Below are 25,616 nucleotides of genomic sequence, written 5' to 3'. Positions count from 1 at the left end.
TTCAGAATTTAATATTCTTACCATCTCCCTCTTTCTTGTAAATGCCAGCCTTGAAGGAAGGCCGACTTTGGAGAATCCCTCTCCAAAAAGGGGAGATCTTATTAGAAGCTAGCTAGGAGTTTAAACTATCCTTTTCATCCTCCTATAATATCTCCTGCAAAGTATATTAGCCCAAATATCCTTATCAAATAAAAGAAGCTTCCACCACTCCTTCACAAGCAAAATCGCACTTAGTTCCTACAAATAAACAATCCCCAAATCATCAAACTCACTCTTCATATAAACTACTTCCCAGTTTGCCAAATAGTATCCCTTTGCATTCTTGTCAGCATTTCTTCACTGGAAATTACTTCTCATATGATTAATTCTCTTTACTATTTATTTGAAAGCAATAAAAAATATTGATTGTACAACGGAATAGAACTAAATAATGCATTTACCAAAATAGCCTCCCCAAATTTTTCTTTACAACCAGTTAATATTTTTCACCTTTTTCAATGGCAACCAAATTAATCCTGCTTCTCCAAGGTTCTATTATGCTAAGGCAAGCTCAGATATTTTACTCTTAGCTTCTCAAGCTTACAATTAAGCATATTTTGGATATATATTTTTTTCATCCCCCTCAACACTATTCTGATACCGGCTGTATAAAGTAAATTTAAATCTAAATCCGGACTAATAATATCTAATCCATTTAAGTGATAAGTCCCTGTCGCGAACTTCATAAAAATTAATTAAAGAGAAGTTCTCCTATGTATATGTATAGAATCGGCTAGCTTTCCAAATTTGTCCAAGCGTGGGCAACTCCAAGATTGTAGGACACTTCGATCTTATCCATAAAGCCAACACAAGACCAGAGGAAAACGAATTAAATATCCACCAACTAGTGCAACCAGCAAAGTGGCTGAAAGATTCTTCCATCATATATTTGAGGACAGATTATTATGAATACCTGACAGAAGAAGATATTAGATATATAGGACATGGTTTACTAGCTGACGGAAGAGGATGCTAACAAACACTTTGACAATCTTTTTCTCCTCCAAAGTGCTGCACCTTTTTTAATTCAGGCTAAAGTGGGTTAAATGTCTCGTCTTTGATGTCTACCTTTGATCCTAGCATGGAATATCGTGCTCCATGGAAACCCCCAACTTAGTAAGGTCATAACCAGTGCCTGTGCGCGAGAATTAAAGCCTGATGGCCTACATGTTCGAATTATTTTCAGTAATATGATCATATATCATTCAATCTTTTTTTTTTTTTTTTTAATCTTCCTGCTTCACTTTTAACTCAATATATATATATATATATATATTACTTCAATCTAGCAAAACATTTTACAGGCTTGTTCTGTGCTGTTCTACTGTTACTAATCTCTTTGTCCTCATCTTCGTAACCTATCTTTGCTTTAATAATTCCTTTTCCTACCCTATGTTAGATGCTTCCCTATGTTGCAAGGAAGAACAATACGCATGCGCTTTGCCGTACGTTCTAAGAGCCTTTTTCACATCCGACATTCTTGTCTTCTGCTAAGCATAGATTAGAATATTTAAGACAAAGGAAGAAGAGGAGAGAAAAAGAAAAAGAAAAGCAAAGCTGCCGTAAGCGCAAGGCTTTAATTATTCAATGAGTGCATGTTGAGTTTGGCGTAATTACAGGCCTCCATACACCTGATAATGTTATTATTATTATTATTATTATTAATGAACCAAAGCGGGTGGTCCAATATTTGGACTTTAAATAAAGAGTGTTACATTTATTTTTAGGAAAGCTAGCTCTACTAGCTGTCTTTGAAGCCTTTGAGGTTAGACATTATATCCTTCGGAGTTTGGAATTCACATGGACATTTATGAAGGGGTGATGCCAAGTATGTGCACTGTAGCCAATTCCTGCAGCTGGATCTGCAAAGGATCCCGCACACCTTTAATTACAAACAAGTATATAAAAAAAAAAAAACCACCAGGCCAGTAAGAGACAGTACTGGTCATATAAACAAATCTAACACCCCACCTCACATGACCCCAATGGCCGTGGCTATTATCAGATTCAGACCACCCCATCCTTTTCTTCAACTAATCCTCTTCCTCCTAACTTCCTCCTTTAACCCCACAATAGCTGAATCCGAATGCTCCCCATGCAACCACATTATCCCGAGGATGAACTCGACCTCGAATTACACCCTCTGCAGACACCTCCCTACCCTCGACGCCGACATTGACCTCTGCTACTACAACACCACCCCAAACGCTACCATCGACGTGGCATTCTCGGCAACCCTTCCGTCCAGGGAAGGCTGGGTCGCATGGGGGCTCAACCCACGTCGACCTCACATGGTTGGCACGAGGGCTTTAATAGCATTTCTCATGCAAGGCTCCCCGGTTGTTTACTCGTATAACCTAACGGTCGACACTCAGCACTGGTGCAAGCTGACTCCTTCGGAGATAGAGATGAATGTGATTATATCAATGGCGAATTATTCGGGGGGAAATGGGAAGATGAGGCTGGCGGCGAGACTGGGGCTTCCGCCGGAGTATGACGTGACGAGGCTTAACCACGTGTGGCAGGTGGGGCCGAAGGTGGTCGGCATCTCGCCGCGGGGGCATAAAAGGTATTTGGTGGACTTCGATAGCCGCGAGACCATCAATATCACCTCCGGCCAGGTCCTGGGGCAGGGGAGGAACAAGAGGAGGAATCTAAGATATGTAAAGTTCTTTTTCTATAGTCTATGAGCCCATTGGATAGGAAGTAGTCTAAAAAAGAAACAGTTTTTATTATTATTTTACATAATATAACAAATCTACCCGTCCATTAATTTTTAGGGTAAAACTTACACGAGGGGTTTTGAATTGTTTTATTATGTACAGGTACATGGGATATTGAGCGTCATTGGTTGGGGATTTCTACTACCAAGTGGGATCATATGCAAGAGATACTATAGGGTCTTCGATTTCCTAGAGCACACGTGGTACCTGGTACATGTAACATTTCAAATCGGAGCATATTTCATTGGCATCACTGCTTGGGCGATTGGGATATATCTGGGCTCAAACAACCTGAGAACCTATCATCACCATAGAGACATTGGTATCACAATATTTGTCTTGGCTACATTTCAAGTGAGTTGAGTAGTACTAGACGTGCATCTTCAATTTCAAATAATATTAATTATTATTCTAATTTAATTCTACCTTTTTCTTTTTGTGTGTGTGTGTGTGTGTCTGGTGTTTTTATTACTATTTCAGATTATGGCTCTGTGGCTTAAACCAAATCGAGTGGACACTTATCGGAAGCACTGGAATCTCTACCACCATTTTCTAGGCTACACGCTGTTAGCACTTACCATCACCAACATCTTCAAAGGCTTTGGCATCTTGAAACCACCACGAGCCTGGAAGATTGCTTACATTGTACTTGTTGCGGTTCTCTCTTCAATTGCTTTTGTACTGGAGGCGATCACGTTTTACTATTTCCGTAAGAGAAAAAACGAAGGTAGAAACAATGGAGACAATAAAAAATAAACATCCAACTAACCTGAGGAGGGAGGAAGCAACGCAGCGGGTGATCGCAAGAAAACTAGGGAGGAAGAACAAACAAGACAATCTACCACGCTATCCAATTAGTATCTTTTTTTTTGTGTGTGTGTGTGTGCTCTATTTCCAGCCATATGCCATTGTCGTTATTATTTTCGTTGTCATCGTCGGTGTGAGGAGAGAGGGGAATAATATATATATACACTACTTTTTTTTTGTATTGCTGCCTGCCTTCAATAGACAATAGGTCTTTCTTTTTTCACTTTGGATACTTTTTTTGAATGTCTTCGAAAATAAAATAAAATACACTCTTGCGTCTTGCGGTCGTACAACTTTTAATCGTCGATCCAGCAATATGTTTTATTATAAATTTACTTTTTAAATTAAGGAATTATTTTACCTTCCTAATTAAAAGATAATAAAAGAACCCAAACTCAAAGACGGCGGCACCCATTCGGATACACCTCGGCTTCTCAATGTCGTCGGCGATTTCTTTCCCCATACGAGCCCCCTTCCGCTTCCATCTCACCGCTCTCCCCGACCTCCTCCTCGACCGGGAATGGATGCTTCCTTCTCCCGCAACCCAAATCCATACCATCTCTCTCTCCCCACAACTACCACCCCATCATTCCCTCTCCTACTCCATCAAAGAAGCTTCTTCTTCCACCCCATCCTTCCACATCGTCCGCGACGATCTCCTCCACCCGCTCTCAAACGGCAACAAGGCTCGAAAGCTGGATGCTCTTCTCCCACTCCTCCGTCGCCATTCCACCACCGACTTGGTAAGAACCAAATAAACACCCACCTCGAACAATCTGGTCATGTCTTGAATTCTCGATGAGTCATTTGCAGGTAACTTGCGGGGGTTGCCAGAGCGCGCACGCGGCCGCCGTAGGTAATGCCGCAAGCAGCAAGCGTTAACTTTCTCGATTTGGAATTCTTTACAATATTAGGTTTTTCGAAGCAGCGGTTTGTTGCGCGGAGAGGGGGATGAGGTCGCACCTGCTGTTGAGGGGGGAGCGGCCGGAGATTCCGACGGGATATAATCTGATATCGTCGATGTTTGGGGATGTGAAGTACGTCGCGAGGTCCGCTTATTCTCGGAGAGACGAGATGCTTCGCGAGCATGCTGAAGCAATTGCGGGCACAGGTGGTTCTGTGGTGGAGGTGGATGAGATTCTTAGGGAGGAGTTCGATCGCCGGAAGTTAGAGGATGCGGATGGTGGTTTGAGAAGAGTGGTGATTGTCAATGAAGGGGCAGCTAGTGTTGTAGCATTGCTAGGTTGGTCGCATCTCCTTGCTTTAATTCAACTATTCTTCTCATCCTGCTAATGTGTTATTCATTCCATTGCGGATTTCATCATGCCTTGGGCATCAATCGTTGGTATTTTTTTAGCTAGTGATATCAGTCTTGGTTTTAGCACCATGCGTTGAGCATCTCTTTGCGGACTATGCCATTTTAATAAGATCCTTATATCTTTTACTGAGCAGAGTCACTAGTTAATTGAGAAAGATTCTTGTGTAAATTGACTGCACTAGTATTAGATTTTTCTGTTGTAGTACTCAAGTAGCTGTTTTCCTCATATATCTCTTCTTGAAAATGGTAAATGTGACTTTTGCCTTTCAGGTGTTATTCGGCTTGTTAGATACCTCTCTGACAATACTTTATTTGGAAAAGAGCAACAAATTCAAGTAGTCTTGGATGCGGGTACAGGGACAACAGCTGTTGGCTTAGCTTTGGGAATAATATGTTTAGGGTTCGTACTGAATTTCATTGTTTCTTTCCTCTAAGCTAGTGTTCATAGAGCACCGGATAATGTCATACCAACAGCATTCTTATTGTTATCATGATTAGGATTATTTTTTAATCTACACGGTTAAGATCATTTTCCCTACTTGGGGCAGAACATTAGAGGTTTTGACTTTTAGATGTTCTTGTAACTACCAAATATCTAGAATCTTGTTTTAGAGTGGTTCTTGGTGTAGTTAATCTGTGGAACTTTAAGTCATTTTGCCTGTCATGATTGGCCAATTGTTGTCTCTTATTCTGTTTCACAGGCTTCCATGGAAAGTTACTGCAGTGATGCTTGCTGATACTCTTGAGAGATACAAAGAACGGGAGAAATGCCTAATTTCTGATCTTAAAAGAACCTATCAGATAGATTTTGGAGATCTAATGCCAGGTGAAGATGATGGAATTGTGCAATGGGTGGAGCGTTTTCATGCAAGAAAGTATGTTTCTTTACTGAAATTTTGTTGTTATTCTGTTATCACTACTATTGCATTTTCTTGCACTTAATTGATCTTTAAATCCATCTGCTTCATCTGTACATCCTTTTATTTTATCTGATGCATTAAGAAGCCTTTTGTCATCCTGGTTCATTGTTATTGCATTCTGTTGCATTTATTCAGTCCTTCGATCAATATGAATGCATCTGTGAATCACTTTTCCAGAAATATATTATTCATAGCTATAAATCTTCTGATGCATTAAGAAGCTTGTTGTGGTTCCTTGTTCTTGCATTGTGTTGCATTTGCTTGGTCCTTCTGTCAGTATGAATGCATCTGCAAATCACTTTTCTGGAAAAATGTCATTCGTAGCTATAACATTTGTCTTGACTTTCTTACTCATATATAGTGGTTGATAACGTTGTTAAATTAACAGAACCGGAAAGAGAGGGATTCGAACCCTCGGTAAACAAAAGCCTACATAGCAGTTCCAATGCTACGCCTTCAACCACTCGGCCATCTCTCCTACATAATCTTATTATTAGCTAGAAACTGAATGAATAGCGAGTTATTCATATTACTGCCATACAGGTACGACTGATCACAGGTTCCATAGGAAAAATTCCTTTCCAATTTCATATTTCTCAACAACAACTTCTCTCATCAGCTACCCCACGGATATATTCCAAATTCGTGAATTATTTTTCTATTTCGATTGTATAGCGTGACGTATACACGTTATGCAATCAGAATGTACGGTTACTCTACTCTATTTTATCAGGTAACTAGCTCACAAACTGTGGAAGTTTCAGTAAAGAATGCTTTAAGGAATGTCAGGTGTGGTGGAAAAAGTTATTCTATCTATAGTGCAATTAAATATGAAAAAACTCCTAGACACACGTATATATCTAAATACTAGGCAATGATATCACTCGTTCGCTTAAGTAAAAGTCCGTAGAAATATTAAGAACGAAAGTAGAGATGAACGCCAAGATTTTAACGTGGAAAAACCCAAACGGAAAAAAACCACGGATCCAAACTCGGATCAAAATCAATTACTAGAATAGTAGCAGTTACAAGACTGACTCACAAAACAACCCGTCGATCCAAACGACTTTGTTCCTCTCAGTCTTGCTCGCTAGAACCCACGATTCACCGCTTCTCGTGATTGAAGTACAATCTCAGTAACCCTCGAGATTGATCTTTCGTCTAGATAGCCCTTAAGACGAAAGATAAAGATTTGTAGATGTGAAGGACCTTGTTTGTTGAAAAACCGATATAGCCTCCAAAAAGTCTCCTTGAATAATCTTCTTCAACCACCCTAGAGATAGGGTTTCACAATCCTTATATATGATCTCCAAGATAGAGTCAAATCATAATCTTATCCATACTCACGAAAGTACAAGATAGAGCCAAATCCAAATCTTATCCGTACTCACGATCTTCAAGATAGAACCAAATCCAAATCTTATCCGCACTCATGAAAGTACAAGATAGAGTCAAATCCTAATCTTATCCGTACTCACGATCTTCAAGATAGAGCCAAATCCAAATCTTATCCGTACTCACGATCTTCAAGATAGAGCCAAATTCAAATCTTATCCGTACTCACGATCTTCAAGATAGAGCCAAATCCAAATCTTATCCGTACTCACGATCTTCAAGATAGAGCCAAATCCGAGTCTTATTCGTACTCACGAAAGTCCAATATTCTTAAACTTTGTTGGTGCGTTCGAACACTCGAGTGCGTTCGAACGCGACAGCTTGAATTCTTCAGGTTGCGTTCGAACGCGTTTGTGAACACAGCTCTCGGTCTGTGTGAACGCAATACCCGCGTTCGAACGCGTTTGTGAACGCAGCTCTCGGTCTGTGTGAACGCAGTATCCGCGTTCGAACGCGTTTGTGAACGCGGTGTGAACTCGACGGCTTTTCTCCAATAATCTTGCAATTCTTCAAACCAGAGATATTCTAGACTTGTATAAAGCTCATATACATGAAAAAAATATACTTAGAATATTTTGTACACAATTGCCAACAAATAAAAACCTAACAAAATAGTTGTGTTTTTTTGTATACTTTCAATTAACCAAGTTAATTTCCATGTTAGGGTAGTGTAAGTTACAAGAATTACTTGTTGGTCTACTTGTACAATTCTTCTTGGAGCCATTTTGTCAGCATCATTATCCATTATTCTGGATTTTTCTTTGAACCCCATGTATGATTCAGATTTGGAAGGGTGCTCAATGGGGAAATCGAGTTGTGCCGCCAAATTGCACATCAAACTGGTATTCTCCTTGATCCAATTTACACCTTGGCTGCTTGGGAGCATGCTGCCTCTCTTTCACTTAGTAAAGAAGCTGAGGATGGGAAAGTGGTGATGCTCCACACGGGAGGAACCTTGGGCATGTTTGGCTTAGCTCAAAGATACACGGGGTACTTCAACACATGAAAGACAATATGCCATTGTAGCGAGGATAAAAAAGAGCTATAACTGACCAAGCACTTAAATGAAAGAAGTGCAATTGAACGTGGTTGAATAGCGAGCAACCAAAAAGTCATTATTTTTTTTCAACGAAATTATGTGTCTGGTGTGTAATATTGGTGTTCTTGTACAATTTCAATGGATAAGAGTGAAGTGAAATATCCATTCCTCATATCACCTACATCTGTAGATTATGAATATTCTGCGTTACTTTTTCTTCAGGTATGCAAAATGAAGCAACGGCAACTTATCTTTCATTTGTCCAGAACGATATTTTCAAATCAGGATGTAGCCTAGTAAGTATATAGTAGGCCTAACTAACGAACATAAATCCAATGCTTGAACAAAAGTTAACTCCAAAGATCATCAGATTTGGCAGCTAGATTTTTATTCTAAATTCACAATTATTCAATAGACAGGATAACGGGTAACAAAATAAAGAATCACCACAATAAGGCAGACTTTATTCATATCTTCATTAACTGTCAGCAACAGAGGCTGTATTAAAATAAATACCTAAAAAAAACTCTTAACATCTTTGAAGGATCAATCCATGCAGTATGAATTTTGTTAATATTCCTCTGAGGATCTCCTCAAACTCTATCTGCAGTGGCTCGACGCTCTGCTCATCGAGAGCGTCCAGATCCGTTCTTGCTTGGGTCCGCGGACACGAATCTTTCCTCAATGTTCACAACCATGTCACGAAGAACTGCGACCGTGTCCGTGTCCGCGTCGGTGTTCTTCGTAGGCGGCGTAGCAGCTCCTCCAGCTCTCCGAGTTTGCTGTACATGCTAAAGGAGAGAAACAGCTAGCTCCCCCGCCACCTCATGCTGCGATCAGACTGACAAGAACAAACGGGTACCAATTGGAGAACATTTACAAGTGGATTGGAAATTGTGGCAAGATATACATACAAATATAACTTTGATTACCTCCATAGGGACGGCAGACAGCATTGCAGATTAGAAGAGTATATAGCAGGAGATGCTGCTTGTCCAATGCTTACGTAGAAGAGTTATCATGTGACGATTGATCTAGTCTTTGACTAGATGGCCATGGAGAGTTAAAAAGAGGAAAACGAGAGGGTGTAGAGCTGCCAATCTCATAGATTAGAGTTGAAAGTTTAATTAATATTCTTTTACTCGCTATGCAACATTTTCGTTTGTTATTAACTTTTAAGACGACTTGACGTCTAAAATGCTACCCAGCCTAGTCGCATGCTAATGTCCGGTTGTTGTATATCGCATGTAAGTTTCCACGTCCATGCTTATTGCTACATTTTTTTTTTTCCTTTTGCAAAATTAATACCCACTGAAAAAAATTTTGGCGAAGACCAACTAAAATTTACCCATCTCTTCGGTCTTTGGGGCTCGATACATGGCTTTCCATATCTGCCGTTTAACAGGTCTGCAACAATTGACGACAAAAGAAAATTCTCTCATCTTTGATAAATAACAACCTACCAATTTTATAGCTATCATCCATTTAAAGAAGTTCCAAGAAAAGTGTCCACTTTAATCTTCTACTCCATCAGCCTAGTAAACATAAATGCATCATCAGAAAAAATAAAGAGAAGTCGAGTCCATAAACAAGAGGCCATCACGAAGCCGTATTCACTGAAAATTAATCCTACAAGTAATTAAATTGGTACAATAATATATCCTAGATAAATAAAATCTACAGGAGATCTTTTGCAGACTAAGCAGGAAAACGGATGCACTTGTTTCACCAGCAAAATCTTCATTCCGAAAAGTTTTGCTCACTGCAAACGAAATGAACAGCAGGAACAAATTAGCTGGCTAGATACACATAAGAAAAGAATATTCAAATCAGTCGAAGGTTGTCATGAGGTAAGCATATATAAAATTGTCAAGAGGTAAGAATATATGAAAATCCATCAGCTGATTATATCTTTAAGAGTTGCTTGGATGTCAATGAATCAATGGGGAAGCCTAACGAAAGAAGAGTCTACAAAACCAAGTGAAACAAAAATCCAAGAATATACATAGAATATATCCCAACAAAAGAGTTGCATCCACAATGAGTTTCAGATGTGAAAAACTCCAAATCAACAAATTATTACAATTGATTTATGGCAGAATTCAATCTGACTTCAGCTCCATGAACCATTTGTGACTTCAATTTTCTTCCCTACTAACATGATCTTCTGACCATCTTGGAGTTAGCCGGAAAAATCATCTTCACTATCTCAAAGCACAAGATCTGATCCATAGCCCTATAACTGATGAACTGAAATAGAGTCATATTCTTTTACCAGTTTACTGAGACTGATGATTCTCTAGTAATCTGGTTGCAAAGAATCTATCCAACTGAATTAGGCATTAGGAACCATGACTGCCTTATTTAATAGAAAATAACTAACCACTAGTCGGGCCTAGCAACCTATTGGTGCTAGATAACAAGATCTCTGTTCCTACTTCCAATTAGATTGCCACATGACTCGCATCTTTCCAGATTGACCAATATCAACTTCCTCTAGCTAATTAAGGTGGTGATGCCTAGATGGACTACTGTTGTTAACCACAGTGTTGATAAAGAATCTTCTGACACTGGATTCCAGTCACTAGTCCCTTCTGCTTTGGAAATTATCAAGAAGACAGCTGATTTTGATTCAGATGAAAGGCCGAACCATTTTAAGATCAAGGGAAGATGAAAATAAAATCCGGACCAGAATATGAATTAATATGTTCCATGGGATTGGAAGGAACAAATGTTGTTGGAGTTCCAATTTTTGGAACGGGAGTGGGAGGGAAAAGAAGGCAAGGAAAATGATTGTATCCTACAGATGCAAGATCTCCTACAAGATTTATTTTGCAAGTGAAGGAATCAGAAACAACTAAGATATCTTACGTTACTTTACCTACTTTATCATACATTCATCAGCATCACCATCCAAGCCTGTAGCTGCAGAAACTAGTGCAATGGCATCCATGGGTCCAGCTGCTGGAAATGCTAAATATAAGTTACTGTTAGGAACTAAACCAAGAAAGTGAAAAGATAACAAATAAATTCTGAATTGTTCCCCTACCTTCCGCTTCCTCTCTTAGCCAATCTTGACCACATATCAAGCTTTGTACAGTCACAGGGTCCATTGTACTGAGATAATCATTAAGCATTCTAGATTCACTATCTAGTGGAACAATTGACACAGGAATCGCCAAGATATCACGGGCCATTAAAGAAAGGACAGGATATTTTGCTGCAAAAGATCTCCACCATCCTAAGACATCAAAATTATCAAGAGGACCTTTTGGACGATAAACAGGCTCCTCCAGGTACATATCCAAGTCGGATTTTGATGGTTGACCTGATGAAGTATCTTGTAAATACTGATCAAGTCCACGCCGAGCATCAGATAGTGTAATACGAGAAATGCTGGTAGGTTCTCCTCCATTTCCCAACTCAGCATTGACGCATCCACTACTATTACCGACGTAGCAGAGAAAAGCTTGGTTTTCTGACAAACTGGCTGACTGAACTGCATATTCATTGTACAGGTTGATAAAACTTTTATGGATATTGTCAATCCTTTTCTTGGCTTCATACTGGTCACTGTAAATGACCTTAAAGAAATACTCAACAGACTTCATCTTGTAACAAGGATCTAAAATAGATGCAATAGCCATGACTGTCCTAGTTATTCCCCAATACTCTTCAAATTTCTCAAGCATTTGTGAAGCCATCGACGCAACAACATGAGATTGACTGGTAGACCAAGTTTTAAGAACTACATGAATCTCGCAAATTTCATTAAAATAAAGATTGGCAGTTGGCTTTTCTGCAGTTGTGAATTTGTCCATGGTATGGTATAGCACATCAAGAACTTCGATAAGGGCTTTAACATCATCCCATTCATTTGTTGACAAGAAACCTGGGTAGTCCAAATCACCTTCTGCTAAGCAGTAGAATGAATCTTTATTTTGGCATGCAGATTCAAGCATTAAGTACATAGAGGCCCAGTTATTTGGAGAATCTAAAAGTAATGGCTTCTGTGTGGTTCCTTCCTGCTTAGCTGCCTTCTGAAACTTGACAAGTCTTTCTTGTGAGGATTTCACATAATGCACACAAGCTCGAACTTTGTTGGTCAATTCACATGTCTGCTGCAAACTTTCCTGGACTATAAGGTTCAGTATATGCACACAAGAAGACACGTGAAATAGATCACCATTCGAAAGAAGGAATCCTCTTGATTGGAAAGAATTAAGAAGCTCCCTTCCCACCAAATCACTAGTGGTACAATTATCTAATACTATGCTGGCCAACTTCTTATCAATAGCCCAGTCATGTAGCTTCTCCAAAATAGTTTTACTAATCTCTTCTCCTGTAAGTGGAGCATCAACTTGCACAAAGTTGAGAATCTTCTTCTTAAGCTTCCAGTCATTGTCGACATTATCAATGTAATGACAGGTTAAGCACATGAATTCCGCCCCCACGTTTGATCGCCACATGTCAATTGAGAGGCTCAGCCGACAAGGAAGTTTACTGAGCACTTCATGCAGCCTAAGCCTCGCAGTCTCGTATATCCTCATGCAATCCACCTTCACTGTGTCATAAGAGACCATCTTAAACTGTGGCTGGAGGTTCCTCACAAATGTGCGGAACCCAACATCATGGACAATGGAGAATCGATACCCATGCTGGACGACCATCCGTGCAAGATCCTGCCGGCTCACCTCCTGATCAAATTGTGAGTGCTCAAGAACAGTGGGGTCATCGCCTTTTGCATCGACCGACTTCACCACATATCGGCGGACGACCAACTTCTTCCGCTTTACCCGCTTGGTTGACAGGCATATTGCCAGGTGGTTCTTCAAGTGTGTGGTTCCGCTCCGGCTGCTTGCTGTCAGCTGTTTCTTGCAATGATTGCAAATGGCGACATAACTGCCGTCCGGTTTCCTCTCTTTTGTGAAATCGTTCCAGACAAGCGACCGCAGCTTTCTTGCCCTCGGATTGTGAGCCACTACCGGCGCCACGGCGGTGCTAACATTCCCGTCGATTGCCGTGGACTCGGACATAACTACCAAAAGAGGACAAAAGAAAGGTTTTAAAAAATTCAAAACATAAACATAAATCCTCCACTAAACAACGTAGCGGAAGCAAAGAGATTTACCTTACATGAAAAGATAATAAATTGTACTCCTTTTTGACACACAAAGTACGTAACTTTAGATTTGCCAATCTACTTCTCTACTAAAATCTACAGAGAAAAAGTAAATGTTCCCAATTATAAAAAAAGAATACTTCATTAGTTCATGAGTAGAAGAATAAGAAGAAGAAGAAGAAGAAGAAGAAGAAGAAGGAAGAAAGAAAGAAAGAAAGTAATATCAATTTCTGACAACACTCGCAAGAATCCAACAATAATCCCTGAAGAACACAGAGGAGCGTATCCAAAATCTAGGAAATCAACGGGTACGACGAAGAATTAGCATGTTTCGATATTAGGGTTTTACTAAGGGCGGGAGAGGAATAAATACTCGAAGTTGGAAACGCGAAGCGAGTCGTAATGGGGACTCACCTGGTTATGAGTGATGAGATAAGCCAGCGAAGCGGCCGTGATCGGTGGCGACGATGACAGAGGAGGAGGAGGAGGAGGAAGAGGATTCGCGGCACCCGCAACCCGATCCGTTCTTATGAGATCCGCGTCGGAAACCCTCGCCGACCTAATCATCTAAAAAAAACCAAGGAAGGAAACGGGAGGAGCATATCTCGTGATATCAAGTAGATGAACGGCTAAGATGAGAAGCAAGTGTCCGAATCGGATCCTTTCTAGTTTCCTTTTCGAAAGTAAGCCCGGCCCAAACTCTTCGAGTCCAGTCCATTAAGTAGGCACGGCACCGTCTCGTCCTTGGATTTCAACTTAATGGTTAAAATTTTAAAACGCGCACTCTTATAAAAAGCCGATGCAACCACGTAGACTGTAAAATTTCTTTGGGATTTAAAAAAAAATAAAATAAAATCTCTGAGAAAATTATAAGAGTAATGTACTTTCGTGTACTGCCGCAACGAGTTTAGGAGATTAAATGGAAGATCGCATTCAAATTTCTAAGAACAATACGCTGTAATGCTAAATTTTAATGTAAACTCCAATACACTATTCCGTGGGCAAGTTGAAATTGGAGCATTGATTGGTTTGAGGCTTGATGTGATGCAAATGTCTTTTAGATGCTTACAAGAGCTTCATGCTAACATAGAATTAGAACTAATTAGCAAAACAAGTTGGCAAACGCGGCAGACAACGATGGAACTCAACTCACATAGAAACGATGATTAAATGCAATGACCTCAACTGGGTTCAAAGCAAGTTTAGACTCAAATACACTAAGAAGAGAGATCAAAATTTACCAGTAAATCTCTACATATGCCTGAATACAATTAGGCCTTGACATGAAAAAAGAATTATATGTAATTGCCTGACCATTTACTATTTCTGTCAATGTTGTGATACAATCAATGCTCCCGGACCGATGGCTTCATTCCCTAATTCTCCTGTCATGTCCTTCTCTAAATGTATATCAAACTAATATAATCAAAAGGACCAGAGAATCCAACATCTCATTTTGTGGATGTCATGCTGTGGCAGCGCAGATCACCATCACCTTGGTACCTAGAAATGGAATTGTAGAAGATTAGAGGGCCACACAACATTGACAGTGAGAAATGTAGATAATAATGTTCTCTTGATGTTTTATGGCCTTCAGCAAAATGCTAAACTCAGAGCACCAGAAAGAGGAATTTGATAGAAACTGCATACTATGAACCTTGAAAATCATTCAAAGCTCTGTGAAATACATAACTGGCGAGAATGTCAGCATATTGCCGAAGAACCAACAGTAAAATCCCTCAACTATATGTACCCCAGGGAATTTCCATATAAACTATGATTGAAGAGCCTTTCTAAGAGAACAATGGAAAAGTAGAAATAGTATGACGAATTTTATATTAGGTTAAATGTTGATTAAGACCTCTTTTAACAGATATATATTTCAATTAGTTCCAGACTTTGTTCCCTTGTTTGACATGAAGTAGTAGTAGTACTCAAGTTCCACCAAAACATAAAAGCGGGACTTTTAGTAGTAGAGTTGAGTTACTTGAATTATGCTTGACAAGCCATAAGGACATAAGGTTATATATGAAGACATGTGTCGTTTGAAAGTATAATCAACAAGCATTGGACTTGCAAATCCAATCTACCGTTCCCTAATAGCTTAAATTTCTTCGTAGGTGCAAGGTGAACATGTTACTAGTGAAGGAGGTTTCGACCTTGAGTATCATGAAGCTTAACCTAATGTTTTACTACAGTACTTCCATCTATCCCATGCCCCAATGAATACATTCCTTAGAACTTTGAACGAATCTAATCCTGAAAAACAAGATGGCACTTACAGTGCAAACAGACATGGCACATCGATCCCTAGTTTCTTAACAACTATCTCCCATTACTCATGTCAGCTTCAAACTGCGCTTTCATTACAACAGACACGTCACACTGATCACTAGGGTCTTTGTTTATTCTACTTTACATGGTAGTTTCAAATTCTAGAAGCTGGCATAGACTAAGGACACTTCCGCCATTACAAAAGTACATCGATGGATGGCTATGGTCGAATGATGGGTACCCTGCAAACGAAGAAAGCACTAATGTGTGTTCTGTTTTGGGTTCATGTCAAGAACCCAAACCAACAGTGCATAGAAAACAAATATTAGGATCTATCTATCTGAAACAGTTTGTTATCCTCCGCATATCGTAATATAATATCCTTCTAAGTTATCTACATATGACAAAAAAGCACAGGTACACAAACTTCATCAACTCTGATCCAAGTTAACTTTGTTCCTCTTTCCCAATAAAAAAATATTAATAACTATGTTTCTCCAAAATTTTAAGCATCTTTTTCTCTCCTAAGATCGACCAAAACTACCATCAGTCAAATGAAAAATATGTACCTACAGAACTACAAAAGAAGGAAGGAAGCAGGGATGTTAGATGCTGCTCCTGGTGCTAATACTAACCTCCTTCTCCTCCTCTTCTTGTTGGTTGTGATGTTGGTGGGTTCGGCCGCCGGAGACATTTGTTTTGGGAACGAAGGGAGAAGAAGCATGAGGTGGGTAACCCCAATGAAACAAAGATAAAAAACAAAAACAGAAACTGTACTTGGTTTTGTATAATTAGAGAGAGAGAGAGAGAGAGAGAGAGAGAGAGAGAGAGAGAGATAAGGAAAGGAAGGGAGTGTCAGCTGAGTTTGCTGCTTTTGAGCCAGTCTCTGCTCTTTTACTCGCTTTTCTTTTGTTCTTTAGTTCCACTTTCTCTTCTTTAATCCTCGCAAGAAACAAGAAAGAAAAGCGGCAAACTAGGCTCGGGTTGGGGGGGGTTTACCAAAAACTACCCCCCAAAAGAACACGAGATGAAGGAATACAAGTCAAAGTGCTCTTCCTTTTACCTATGTAACTATAGTTTAATCACAAACTGGGGAGTTATTTTTGGTGATCCTACCTCTGCTCATTAGCTGATACAATTCGGGCGGGCTTCAATTAATAATGGAGGTGAGGCTTGTAAGGCTGCTTCCTGTTGCTATAGCTGTAGCAGAGCAGTGGGAGTGTGCTAGCTGGGGCTTATTTAATTAATATGCTGTTTTGTCTGGAATGTAATTAATAATTCCGGATTTTATTAAACTAATATTATACTACTGTTCAATAAACAGTACACGCCCTTCGTAAAATACCTATATCAAGGGCAAAAAACTAGTTCTATTAGAAAGGAGAAAGAACATACAATCAAGAGGAGACGAATGTCATGAACTGTTTCTGTTTAAGAAATGCAAGAATGCTTGATACGGAATCATACTTCCCAGCAATCAAAACAAAATTAAAAAAGAAAAGGCTAAGAAGAGCTGTAACAGAATACTGCTTGATTACCTCCTCTTTATCCTTGTGATGGTGGTGGTGGTGCTGCTGCTGCTGCTGCGTGTGGCTCTCTCAGAATCCGAAGCCATTTTGTTTTGTTTCCGGTAGAAGAGGAGTGGAAGCAAGAAATGGAAAAGAAAACCCTGCGCATATGCTTGGTTATATATTTTATTAAGCAGAGAGAGAGAGAGAGAGAGAGAGAGTTAGATGTGTGCGCGTGAGAGAGAGAGAGAGAGAGAGAGAGAGAGAGAGAGATGACAGAGACAGTGAGGTGAGAGAAAGAGAGACAAAAGGAAAGGAAGAGCGAAGTGTCAGCTATCCTTTGTTGCTTTTGGGTCAGTCTTGCTCTTCTTTACTCTTCACGAGAAACAAGAAACGAGAGGAAGGGAGTGCAACAGCAGCAGCACAGCAGGGAGGGAGGCCCGAATCCCAAGAGATAGATAAAGATTCACATTGGCTTTTTTTCCTCCCCAACCTTTTCGTTTGAACGAACGCATTAGCCGTTGGTAAAGTACTGTGCCTCTCTCTCTCTCTCTCTCTGTATATATATATATATATATAACTAACAACTTCCCAATATCTTCACCATAGAAGAGAGAGCATTGAAAAGAAATCTTCTGAAGATGATCTTGGGTGGCCATTGCCCATTCATAGTAGCACGTACCTTTTTAGAGCTTTGGTAGGCTTAAGTCCAAATCCGAATTAATTGGTGGTGGGGTGTAGGTGAGCAGTGCGAGTGGAGACCGGAGAAGTAAGGGCGACGGCAAAACGGCCGAGCTCGTACGTCCGCCTCGCGCCCCCCCGAACTTGCCGTTTTGTCTGGAGAGTTGTATCGGGACACGGCATTGATCGCTGATTGGATGGCACAAGCAAGCAAACAAGATTACTTATTTATGCTTATCGGTCACTCCCATCTCCCATATTTCTCCTCAATACTTCTTCAAAATACCAGATTGTGGCATATATAACATTAGCAACAAATCAAATTTCATCATTGAGCATAGAAGGAAGCTCACAATCCATTTCCCATAATCCAGTTTTCACAACACAAGTTACACGACTGACAGGTCAATATTGTACCTTCCTTGTTCAAAACTGTTACAAAATTACTACATGAAATTTTTTTCCATTTCAAATAACTTTCACTCAACAGTGTAGCCAAATGAGCTGAGCAACTAAAAAAACAGAGTTTTGACGAACAAAACTAATGCTCGCCCTCATAAATGAGCACCTCCATGAGACTTGTTCTGGACGAGGATAAATAAATTAAGTGCTGGCTGCCTGAAAATTTTGATTCTGATCCAATACTCACCCTGTGGAATGCTCGTGCAATAACACATATTCCCGGCTGCAAAAGACAGCACCTAACAAGTTTGAGAACCAATCGGTGTAATAAAAGAGATTCATAATTTAAATTTTAATGTAAAATGGACAATAAGTAAATTCAACTTAAAACAAGGGATTCATCATCTATCTTTCATTAAGACAAAGAACTATTAAGCAAAAGGCAGACGTAATAAAAAGACATGTATACTAGTGCCTTACCTCACCTGTTAAACAACTGACTCAATTACACAAAGAGTAGATAGAATGCTAAGACATGGTAGTAGAGAAAATAAAGTTCAGAATCCATGACAATGTCTTGGTTCTCAGTCCAAAATTTGACAAATTTAGATGCTTATTGATGATGAATCATAGCAAGCAAATTAAGGATGTAATACTAGAAATAAAAAAAAGTATGAACTTGGAAAGCCAAATGTCTGGGGAAAGAAGAATAGGATGACAGCTAGTAATTACTACCTAAACCTATAGACCAGTAAATAGATGGAGGCATGGAGAAGGATTCTACTGCGGCCTGCAAATCACAACGGCTCATTGGGTAAGTCATCCAGCAGTATGATTTGCAAGCGCTCTAAGGCAGTAGATCATGCTTCCACATAATGAACAGGGAATCATTTTCAAAATGTCAGCAGACAGGAAACTGAGCATCTAAAATAATTGATAGGTAGAATGTTTTCAACAGGATTCAAATTCTAGTTGCTACAATAACTAAATAGAAGTTTTGGGCAGACTTTGTGCCTAGCCTTGTTTGCCGTACCTACTATTACCGAATTTAATAGTATCCTTTTCAAAAAGTTCATAATAACGGCGTGGTTCGATGCGATTTTCCTGAAAATACAAAAGACGAAGTTAGCAAGAAATGATGGTATACATCAATAAAAAAAATTCGCTAAACAATTCATATAGTGAAAAAGCAAATTGACAAGTTCTTATAAGAACTTACGTTAATAAATGTTCCATTTGTACTGTCAAGGTCCATCACATAAGGCCTAGTAAAATGCACAAACAGAAAACTATAACTACTACACAGTCAATTGAGCTATTCTAAAAATGTTAAGGCAAAACATATCAGTGACTCAAGAAAATCACACTCAATTACCTTACTTCTTTTGACATTAAACCATCTGGTTGCTCCTTTTCTACAAGCCTGAAAATGCAAAGATAAACAAATAAGTTGATTCTTTGGCATCTTTCCCAGTAAAAAAGTGTGAAACTACCTAAATTGAAGAACTGCATGTTGCTTGCTACAAGATGGATGATCTGTGGGGACGTCTGCAACCCTCCTCTCTCTTCCAAATAAGTAACAACTCTGGCGGTGAACATAAAGAGGTTCTGCTTGAAAGATTCTTCCATCAGAAATTTACATATAGATGAAAGGATGAAGAAATAAAAACGAAGTTAACTGCTTGTACATGGATATCAAATGATCAAGTAATATACAGAAAGATGCATATCGACAATGGGAAACTCAGAAATCATGAAGAAAATATGTTCAACTATTGAAGTATTTTTTAAAGAGAAAATGGAGCACGAACCAACAATATCTATAAACCACCACAAACATGCATGCACACCATGAAGCATCCACAATCACACAAGGTTTGGCTATTTCTCCAACTACTTTTAACTTTAACCACCAAAGTAGTTCATCAAAGGCAATTAAGATAGAAAAGCACATTTTGGTGGTCTTTTTATCCCTTTCATCTAAGAAGCTTTGCTTTTACAGTAGGATTATTGTCAAGAAAAATGACTCAAAGGGGAAGCTATCCTATTCAGTTTTTCTCTTCATCCACTTGGAGCCCAAACCTTCACTTAAAATTTATTACTGTAAACTAAAAAGAAGTGAAATAATATCTAAGAGACACTGAGAGATACTAAGGAGAGAAACTATCATGAAACATAAGAAAGAGAGAAGTTCAACATAGCTGATCACAAGGGAGATAAGGAGATGATTTCTCCGTTATATTTGTTTTCACAATAAGAGAAGATCACAGTTCAAGCCTTATATTCACTATCTTCTTTACACAGATCAAGAAACAAAACTCTCTATTCCTTAGCTTCACAAAACCCTTTTCCTAAGGTACAAACATGTATGCCCACAAGCAACTGTACACACCAAATTTGTGAAATTCCAAAAGTGGTTTGACTCTAATTTGTTTTAAGAAATATGTTGAGAGTAACTACCATTGAGCACTTCACCAGCCTTGAAAACATACAATCGCCATCTGATATCTGGTTTGCGGGCCTCTGGGGGTTCAGTAAATAGTATAGTTACACCTGAAATACAAACAGACACAATTAAGAGGAGAATATGAATAGTAATGAGGAGATGATTTAATCGCATTGTCTCCATTGATCTTCAACTGAAAGTATGAACTTTCAGTTGTGGACTTATAAAATAGAATAAAAACCTCATTAGGGTTCTCTTTTCTCTTATAGCATGAAGTTCAAGCAAAAGTAATTTTGGTTTTGCATAAAATTTTCCTATTCTCAAATGTAGTTTGACCAAAAAAATTCCAGTCTGTATATCTACTTTGGTTTAAAATTTTCATTCCACATGATCCAGCCGAGAATGATTGTGTTTTTATATATCGAACAAAGCAATGAAAGAAACTCAGGTTGAAATGTATGTCACCTCGAACTCGATTTGTCTCTTCCGCAAGCTTCCCCGACAATTCGAAAGAAGGTTTTTGCTGCACAACAAATGATCACTTGAGATGACATAGTGATAATTTGTTCACGAATAATATGGTATGAATACATATGTCCACCTGTATTATTTAAATTGATAACATTGGTATTGTTTGTTTATTGTTTCAATGAAACAGGGCGTAGCCTTTTATCACCAAAAAAAAAAAAACATAGGTATTATTCCATACTTAAAATATGCCATGCTAGTTTCAATGTGAATTAGACTTTCCAATGCCAAAACTACATTCAGCTTCTCAGCACACACGAATGGCAAGCAAAGGGATGAAAGCCACTTGAGATGCAAATTGCATAAATGAATCTATCCAGTAAAGATCAGAATAGAAAGGTAGGTACGAGAAGTTAAATGAAGTTAATATAATTACTCATTCATACATCCCAATGAAGCAATGACATGCAGTACCCAATATCTACAAATCAAGTTCTCATCAGTCAAGGAATATATTACCTGTTCTTTTGTTTCCAGAGCTTCTGCAGCAGCATTCATCTGGGCAACAGAATCATGATCACCATCCCTGATTAAGCAAGCAACTTTGCTATTAGTACAGTGATAATTCTGATCAGCAGCTGTCCTCTCAGCAATAGAATGTTAGAATTATTATTCAAATCAAACATATACACAAAGTAAGTAATAAACTGAAGAAATGAAACAAATATCAACAAAGATAGGATGGGTTGAAAAAGCAGAAAAAACATGATCATAACATCAATAAGATACAGCTCTAATTTCTACTTCCGATATTACAATTATAAGGACATAAGAAATAAGTTAATTTGCAAGCTTAACTACTCACCTAGATGACACAGCTCTCGCCTCTGCATCCTGAAAACAAACCATAACAAATTTTAGAAAAACAAACCATAACTAACATTAGAGGTTGTGACATAGAAAAATGCCAAATAAAGTGAATGCCTACAACATTGGATCAAATAACATTATGATAAAGTTATTCAAGCACAAGAGGAAACATTATGAAAGAACGAAAGACAAGATTCAAAGAACAGAGTTTAATCTTATTGCACAAAGTTTTCTCATAATAAGATGCACATAGAACATTACGAATTTTCCAGAATAATAAGTTGTATATTTGTATCCTAGGCAATTACAGCAATTACAAGAGAGATTAAACTTTGAGACTTTTATTAGTAGGTGATACAACATACTTTACAACAGTTTGGCAAATTTTATGAAACTGTTAAAATAAAAATATAGTCAAGATGCTTCAGTTCGATACTTTGGTTTCAACATGCGCACTTGCCAAGTGCGCAATATTCTTATTGGGTTAAACTCTTAACATTATCTAGCTAAAAAGATAGGATAGCATGAACTAGGAAGTTCTACATGTGCAGTAGCACGTCAATTAACACTGTGCTTTAAGAAAGCTCTCTCCTTTAGTTCAAGTTCCATCAAACAATTCTTACTATTTTCATCTGAAAGAATATAAATTACTTTTAGACATCAACTAGGGCACAGAAAAAGTACATTAAGTAAAACAGATACAGAAGAAATAAGGGTTGGATATCACCAGACACCTCGTCACGCGTTCTGCCCTTCGACGCTCGACTAGGAGACCGAGAACCATGTCTACCCCTTCGCTCATGCTCTTCTGGAGAATTCGAGCGTCCCCGCCTCGACGACCTCTCCCCATCCCCCTTCCTATCTCTCCGAACATCCCTGTACTCCCTCTCTTCCTTACTAGAGTTCCTCCTCCGATCTCCCTCCACCGACTTCTCTTCCTCCCTACTAGCCTGCGCTCTATCTCTCCGAGCATCCTTGTCCTCCTTCTCTTCCCTACTAGAATTCCTCCTCCTGTCTCCCTCCACCGACCTTTCTTCCTCACCACTAGCCTGCGCTCGCCGCAACCGCTTGGCGCGCGGAGATGGCGAGCGCGAGGAAGTGTGTCTTGGTGACCGATCACGATTAGACTGCTTCTGTTTCGACGGCGACCTCGGCCGATGGGATGAGCTGGTTCTCACCGGTGACCTCGTTCTCGGTGATCTCTCTCTTCGAGGAGGACTCCTTCTACGCGGCGAGCGGCGATCCCTATTCTTAGGGGAACCGGAGAGAGAAGGCGATAGCCTCCGGGGACGCTCCCTTCCTTCCACTGCGGGTGCCATCTTGAAAAAAAAAACCTTCTTTTTATTTAAAATAGCAAATAAAACACGTAATCATTCTCGCATTTGAGCTCGGAATCCCAGAATTTCCGCAAGTAAAAGTGGACAGGAAGAGAGATTACGGGTGTCAGAGAACTTTTCTACGGCAAGGCTCGTCGGCGTCCGATTGCTGCCGCTTCCATTCGTCGAGAAAGAGAAGGGGAGGAATGGGTTAGGCTTAGGGCTCGGTGGATTTTAAGGCCAGTAGGGTTTTAAGTGTCAAAAAGGACGGATAGGGAAACCCGAACCCGCATTCTCAGACCCGAAATATTGTGGGCTGCTGTCCTTATTCAGCCTGGAAGCTTCGCATATGAACATATGTGGGCCGTCATAAAATTTGTAACACTGTAGCCCACGATGGAGGATAGCTGGCTACATATGGATGGGCTTCAAAAGTTATTGTATGCAGTACTCCAACTGGGCCTCAAATGCTGAGTTACCCTTTAACTACTCAAAGTTGATTGCTTGCTTGCTTGCTTGCTTGATCAGGGATGGTGATCATGATTCTGTTGCCCAGATGAATGCTGCTGCTGAAGCTCTCTCGTAATTGCCTTTCTACCAAAAATAGATGAAGGTAATGTTTTAGCTGGCAACCAAACAGGTTGACTCGAACCAACAAGTCAAACTCCGTCCATGTGGCTAGCGACATGTCATTCGTTGACGGAAAGAAAGGTCAACCTTTAATACAATTGTTCTGTCCGGACCTCAAGTGAGAACTAGACTTTGAAATCTTAACTCATATCCCACGTGCTATACTGAAGGGCAAATATAATTTGTTCGCACTGCACGTTCTTAATTTCCTCCGTCAAGTTAGAAAAATCTAAAACAGATCAACCTTTCTACGCATTTAACTGTTCATAGTTGAGTTGGTAACCAACTACCTTTCTCCTACCTGACTCGAAATCGTCAAACAAAAATTCGCCAAAATTACATCCAGCCAAACTGAAGCCTTCGATCTAGGAAGAAGTAATCTGAAGGCAAAAACTTCCATAAAACTACCAAATGACGATTCGAGGAAATTAAAGGAACATATACGCTAGCTTGACTTAATTCTGTTTGGTCTATCAATCGAAGAATCGTTACAATCACAATGATCAGCATTGTTACAGATTAATTAATTGTCTCTCATGCTGTTCAATTACTTCATCATCTAGAGCTATCAAATGATCACTATGACCAAGGAACAGTGCATCATCTCTGTTCATGTCTTCCCTACTCCTAACCGTGATCCAACGTTCATCTGACATCCAATTTGATCCAAAAGAACCGCTCCCAACCAACTGCAGGATCCTCTTTGCTGAATCGTATGACTGTAGAATTTTGTCTTTCTCCTCCTCCTCCTCTTCTTAAACCCAAGTGCTCTTCGACTCCGACGACACAAACGAATGCATCAACAGTTGCTCTGCTGTCCACCTTTCTCTGGCTTCTCTCCTCAAAACACTTTCGCAAGAAATCTTTGCCTTCGTTCGAGAGCCACACCGGGATCTCTAGCACGTCATTGGAGTACCCAATTAGATACAATGCAGCCATGGGACCTCCGGCGTCACTCCGGGGAGTCCATCCGGTGGCCATCTCGATGACCGTGTATGCCCATAATCGTTTGCGTCTTGTTTGAACAAAATCCACGTTGCGCGCAACCGAAGTCGGCGATCTTGGCTCGACCATTGGATCCGACGACGTAGCTGCTCTTGATGCCGCAGTAGACGACGGAATTGGAGTGGATGTAGGCGAGGCCATGGAGGATGTTGGCGGCGTATGCCCGAACAGTCGGCTCATCGATCCGGCCTCCGTGGCTTCTGATTACATCGCAGAGGGAGCCGCTGGGGGCGTACTCGAGGAAAAGGTTGTAGGACTCGTCGGTGGCTATGTCGAACCCGAGGTAGGAGATGATGTAGGGAGAGTGGAGAGCTGATAGGATGCTCTGCTCTCTCTGCAAGGAGGAGGAGCGGGAGATGTCGGTGGACTTGACAGCGAAGAATTGGCCCGAGTTGGTGTTTACGGAGAGGGAGACGATGGCGGTGGCGCCGCGGCCGATGCTTCGGACTCGGGACCAATTGGTTATAACCACCATTGGTGGTGGTGGAAGAGGAGACGGTGTTGTTTTATATAGGAATTAATATATTGTCGAGAGAGAAGATGCATGCCAATGGAGTTTGTTACGCGAGTTGGAGTCCAAGGTTACGTGAGGGTGATGGGATCAATTAAACAACTCGATCAGCTGGGTTAATTATGTTATATAAGTAGAATGA

General features: G+C 39.9%; 5 protein-coding genes, 1 long non-coding RNA gene and 1 other non-coding gene across 17 annotated transcripts; 2 read left to right on the top strand and 5 right to left on the bottom strand.

Moving 5' to 3' along the window:
• The first annotated feature begins 1,982 nt into the window (after positions 1-1,982).
• Positions 1,983-3,750, top strand: LOC140795820 (cytochrome b561 and DOMON domain-containing protein At3g25290-like). Its single transcript, XM_073148610.1, has 3 exons — positions 1,983-2,702; positions 2,865-3,116; positions 3,243-3,750. Exons 1-3 carry the CDS (start codon positions 2,016-2,018, stop codon positions 3,516-3,518), a joined length of 1,215 nt encoding a protein of 404 aa, XP_073004711.1. The 5' UTR covers positions 1,983-2,015; the 3' UTR covers positions 3,519-3,750.
• Positions 3,751-3,961: 211 nt separating this feature from the next.
• Positions 3,962-8,413, top strand: LOC140795821 (putative D-cysteine desulfhydrase 2, mitochondrial). Its single transcript, XM_073148611.1, has 6 exons — positions 3,962-4,312; positions 4,383-4,425; positions 4,498-4,812; positions 5,158-5,287; positions 5,589-5,762; positions 7,986-8,413. The coding sequence occupies exons 1-6, from the start codon at positions 4,007-4,009 to the stop codon at positions 8,206-8,208; spliced, it is 1,191 nt and encodes a 396-aa protein (XP_073004712.1). The 5' UTR covers positions 3,962-4,006; the 3' UTR covers positions 8,209-8,413.
• On the bottom strand, positions 6,199-6,285 carry TRNAS-GGA (transfer RNA serine (anticodon GGA)). Its single transcript has one exon. It is a non-coding gene; the product is annotated as a tRNA-Ser (tRNA).
• A 1,413-nt stretch (positions 8,414-9,826) lies between the features above and the next one.
• Positions 9,827-13,958, bottom strand: LOC140795671 (zinc finger BED domain-containing protein RICESLEEPER 2-like). 8 transcript variants are annotated; one of them, XM_073148368.1, is made up of 5 exons: positions 13,778-13,958; positions 13,373-13,459; positions 11,291-13,279; positions 11,127-11,214; positions 9,827-10,003 (listed from the first exon to the last, which is right to left on the bottom strand). In XM_073148368.1, the coding sequence occupies exons 3-5, from the start codon at positions 13,275-13,277 to the stop codon at positions 9,982-9,984; spliced, it is 2,097 nt and encodes a 698-aa protein (XP_073004469.1). In that variant the 5' UTR covers positions 13,278-13,279; positions 13,373-13,459; positions 13,778-13,958; the 3' UTR covers positions 9,827-9,981. The 8 variants fall into 8 exon arrangements, with proteins under 8 accessions (XP_073004469.1, XP_073004470.1, XP_073004474.1 ...); XM_073148369.1 differs by having other exon boundaries at positions 13,378-13,459; XM_073148373.1 differs by lacking the exon at positions 13,373-13,459 and having other exon boundaries at positions 11,123-11,214.
• A 539-nt stretch (positions 13,959-14,497) lies between these two features.
• Positions 14,498-17,342, bottom strand: LOC140795341 (uncharacterized). Of its 2 annotated transcripts, none has more exons than XR_012110287.1 (2): positions 17,176-17,342; positions 14,498-14,866 (listed from the first exon to the last, which is right to left on the bottom strand). It is a non-coding gene; the product is annotated as an uncharacterized lncRNA (long non-coding RNA). The 2 variants fall into 2 exon arrangements; XR_012110286.1 differs by lacking the exon at positions 17,176-17,342 and adding an exon at positions 16,273-16,379.
• Positions 17,343-18,149: 807 nt separating this feature from the next.
• On the bottom strand, positions 18,150-23,583 carry LOC140795150 (FHA domain-containing protein DDL). Of its 3 annotated transcripts, none has more exons than XM_073147554.1 (11): positions 23,451-23,583; positions 22,747-23,331; positions 22,008-22,036; positions 21,662-21,728; positions 21,140-21,197; positions 20,689-20,781; positions 19,722-19,836; positions 19,604-19,651; positions 19,448-19,493; positions 19,262-19,332; positions 18,150-18,511 (listed from the first exon to the last, which is right to left on the bottom strand). In XM_073147554.1, the coding sequence occupies exons 2-11, from the start codon at positions 23,329-23,331 to the stop codon at positions 18,472-18,474; spliced, it is 1,152 nt and encodes a 383-aa protein (XP_073003655.1). In that variant the 5' UTR covers positions 23,451-23,583; the 3' UTR covers positions 18,150-18,471. The 3 variants fall into 3 exon arrangements, with proteins under 3 accessions (XP_073003655.1, XP_073003657.1, XP_073003656.1); XM_073147556.1 differs by having other exon boundaries at positions 22,740-23,331; positions 23,451-23,554; XM_073147555.1 differs by lacking the exons at positions 19,262-19,332; positions 19,448-19,493 and having other exon boundaries at positions 19,609-19,651.
• Positions 23,584-24,910: 1,327 nt separating this feature from the next.
• LOC140795015 (mitogen-activated protein kinase kinase kinase 17-like) lies at positions 24,911-25,438 on the bottom strand. Its single transcript, XM_073147373.1, has one exon. The coding sequence runs from the start codon at positions 25,436-25,438 to the stop codon at positions 24,911-24,913; it is 528 nt and encodes a 175-aa protein (XP_073003474.1).
• Positions 25,439-25,616: the final 178 nt, after the last annotated feature.

The sequence above is a fragment of the Typha latifolia genome, chromosome 9 (assembly GCF_019914945.1).
Source record: "Typha latifolia isolate L0001 chromosome 9, TyphaL0001v2, whole genome shotgun sequence".
Classification (NCBI taxonomy): domain Eukaryota; kingdom Viridiplantae; phylum Streptophyta; class Magnoliopsida; order Poales; family Typhaceae; genus Typha; species Typha latifolia.
The sequence above is the reverse complement of the archived record's forward strand: the minus strand, read 5'-3'. Positions and strand labels throughout refer to the sequence as shown.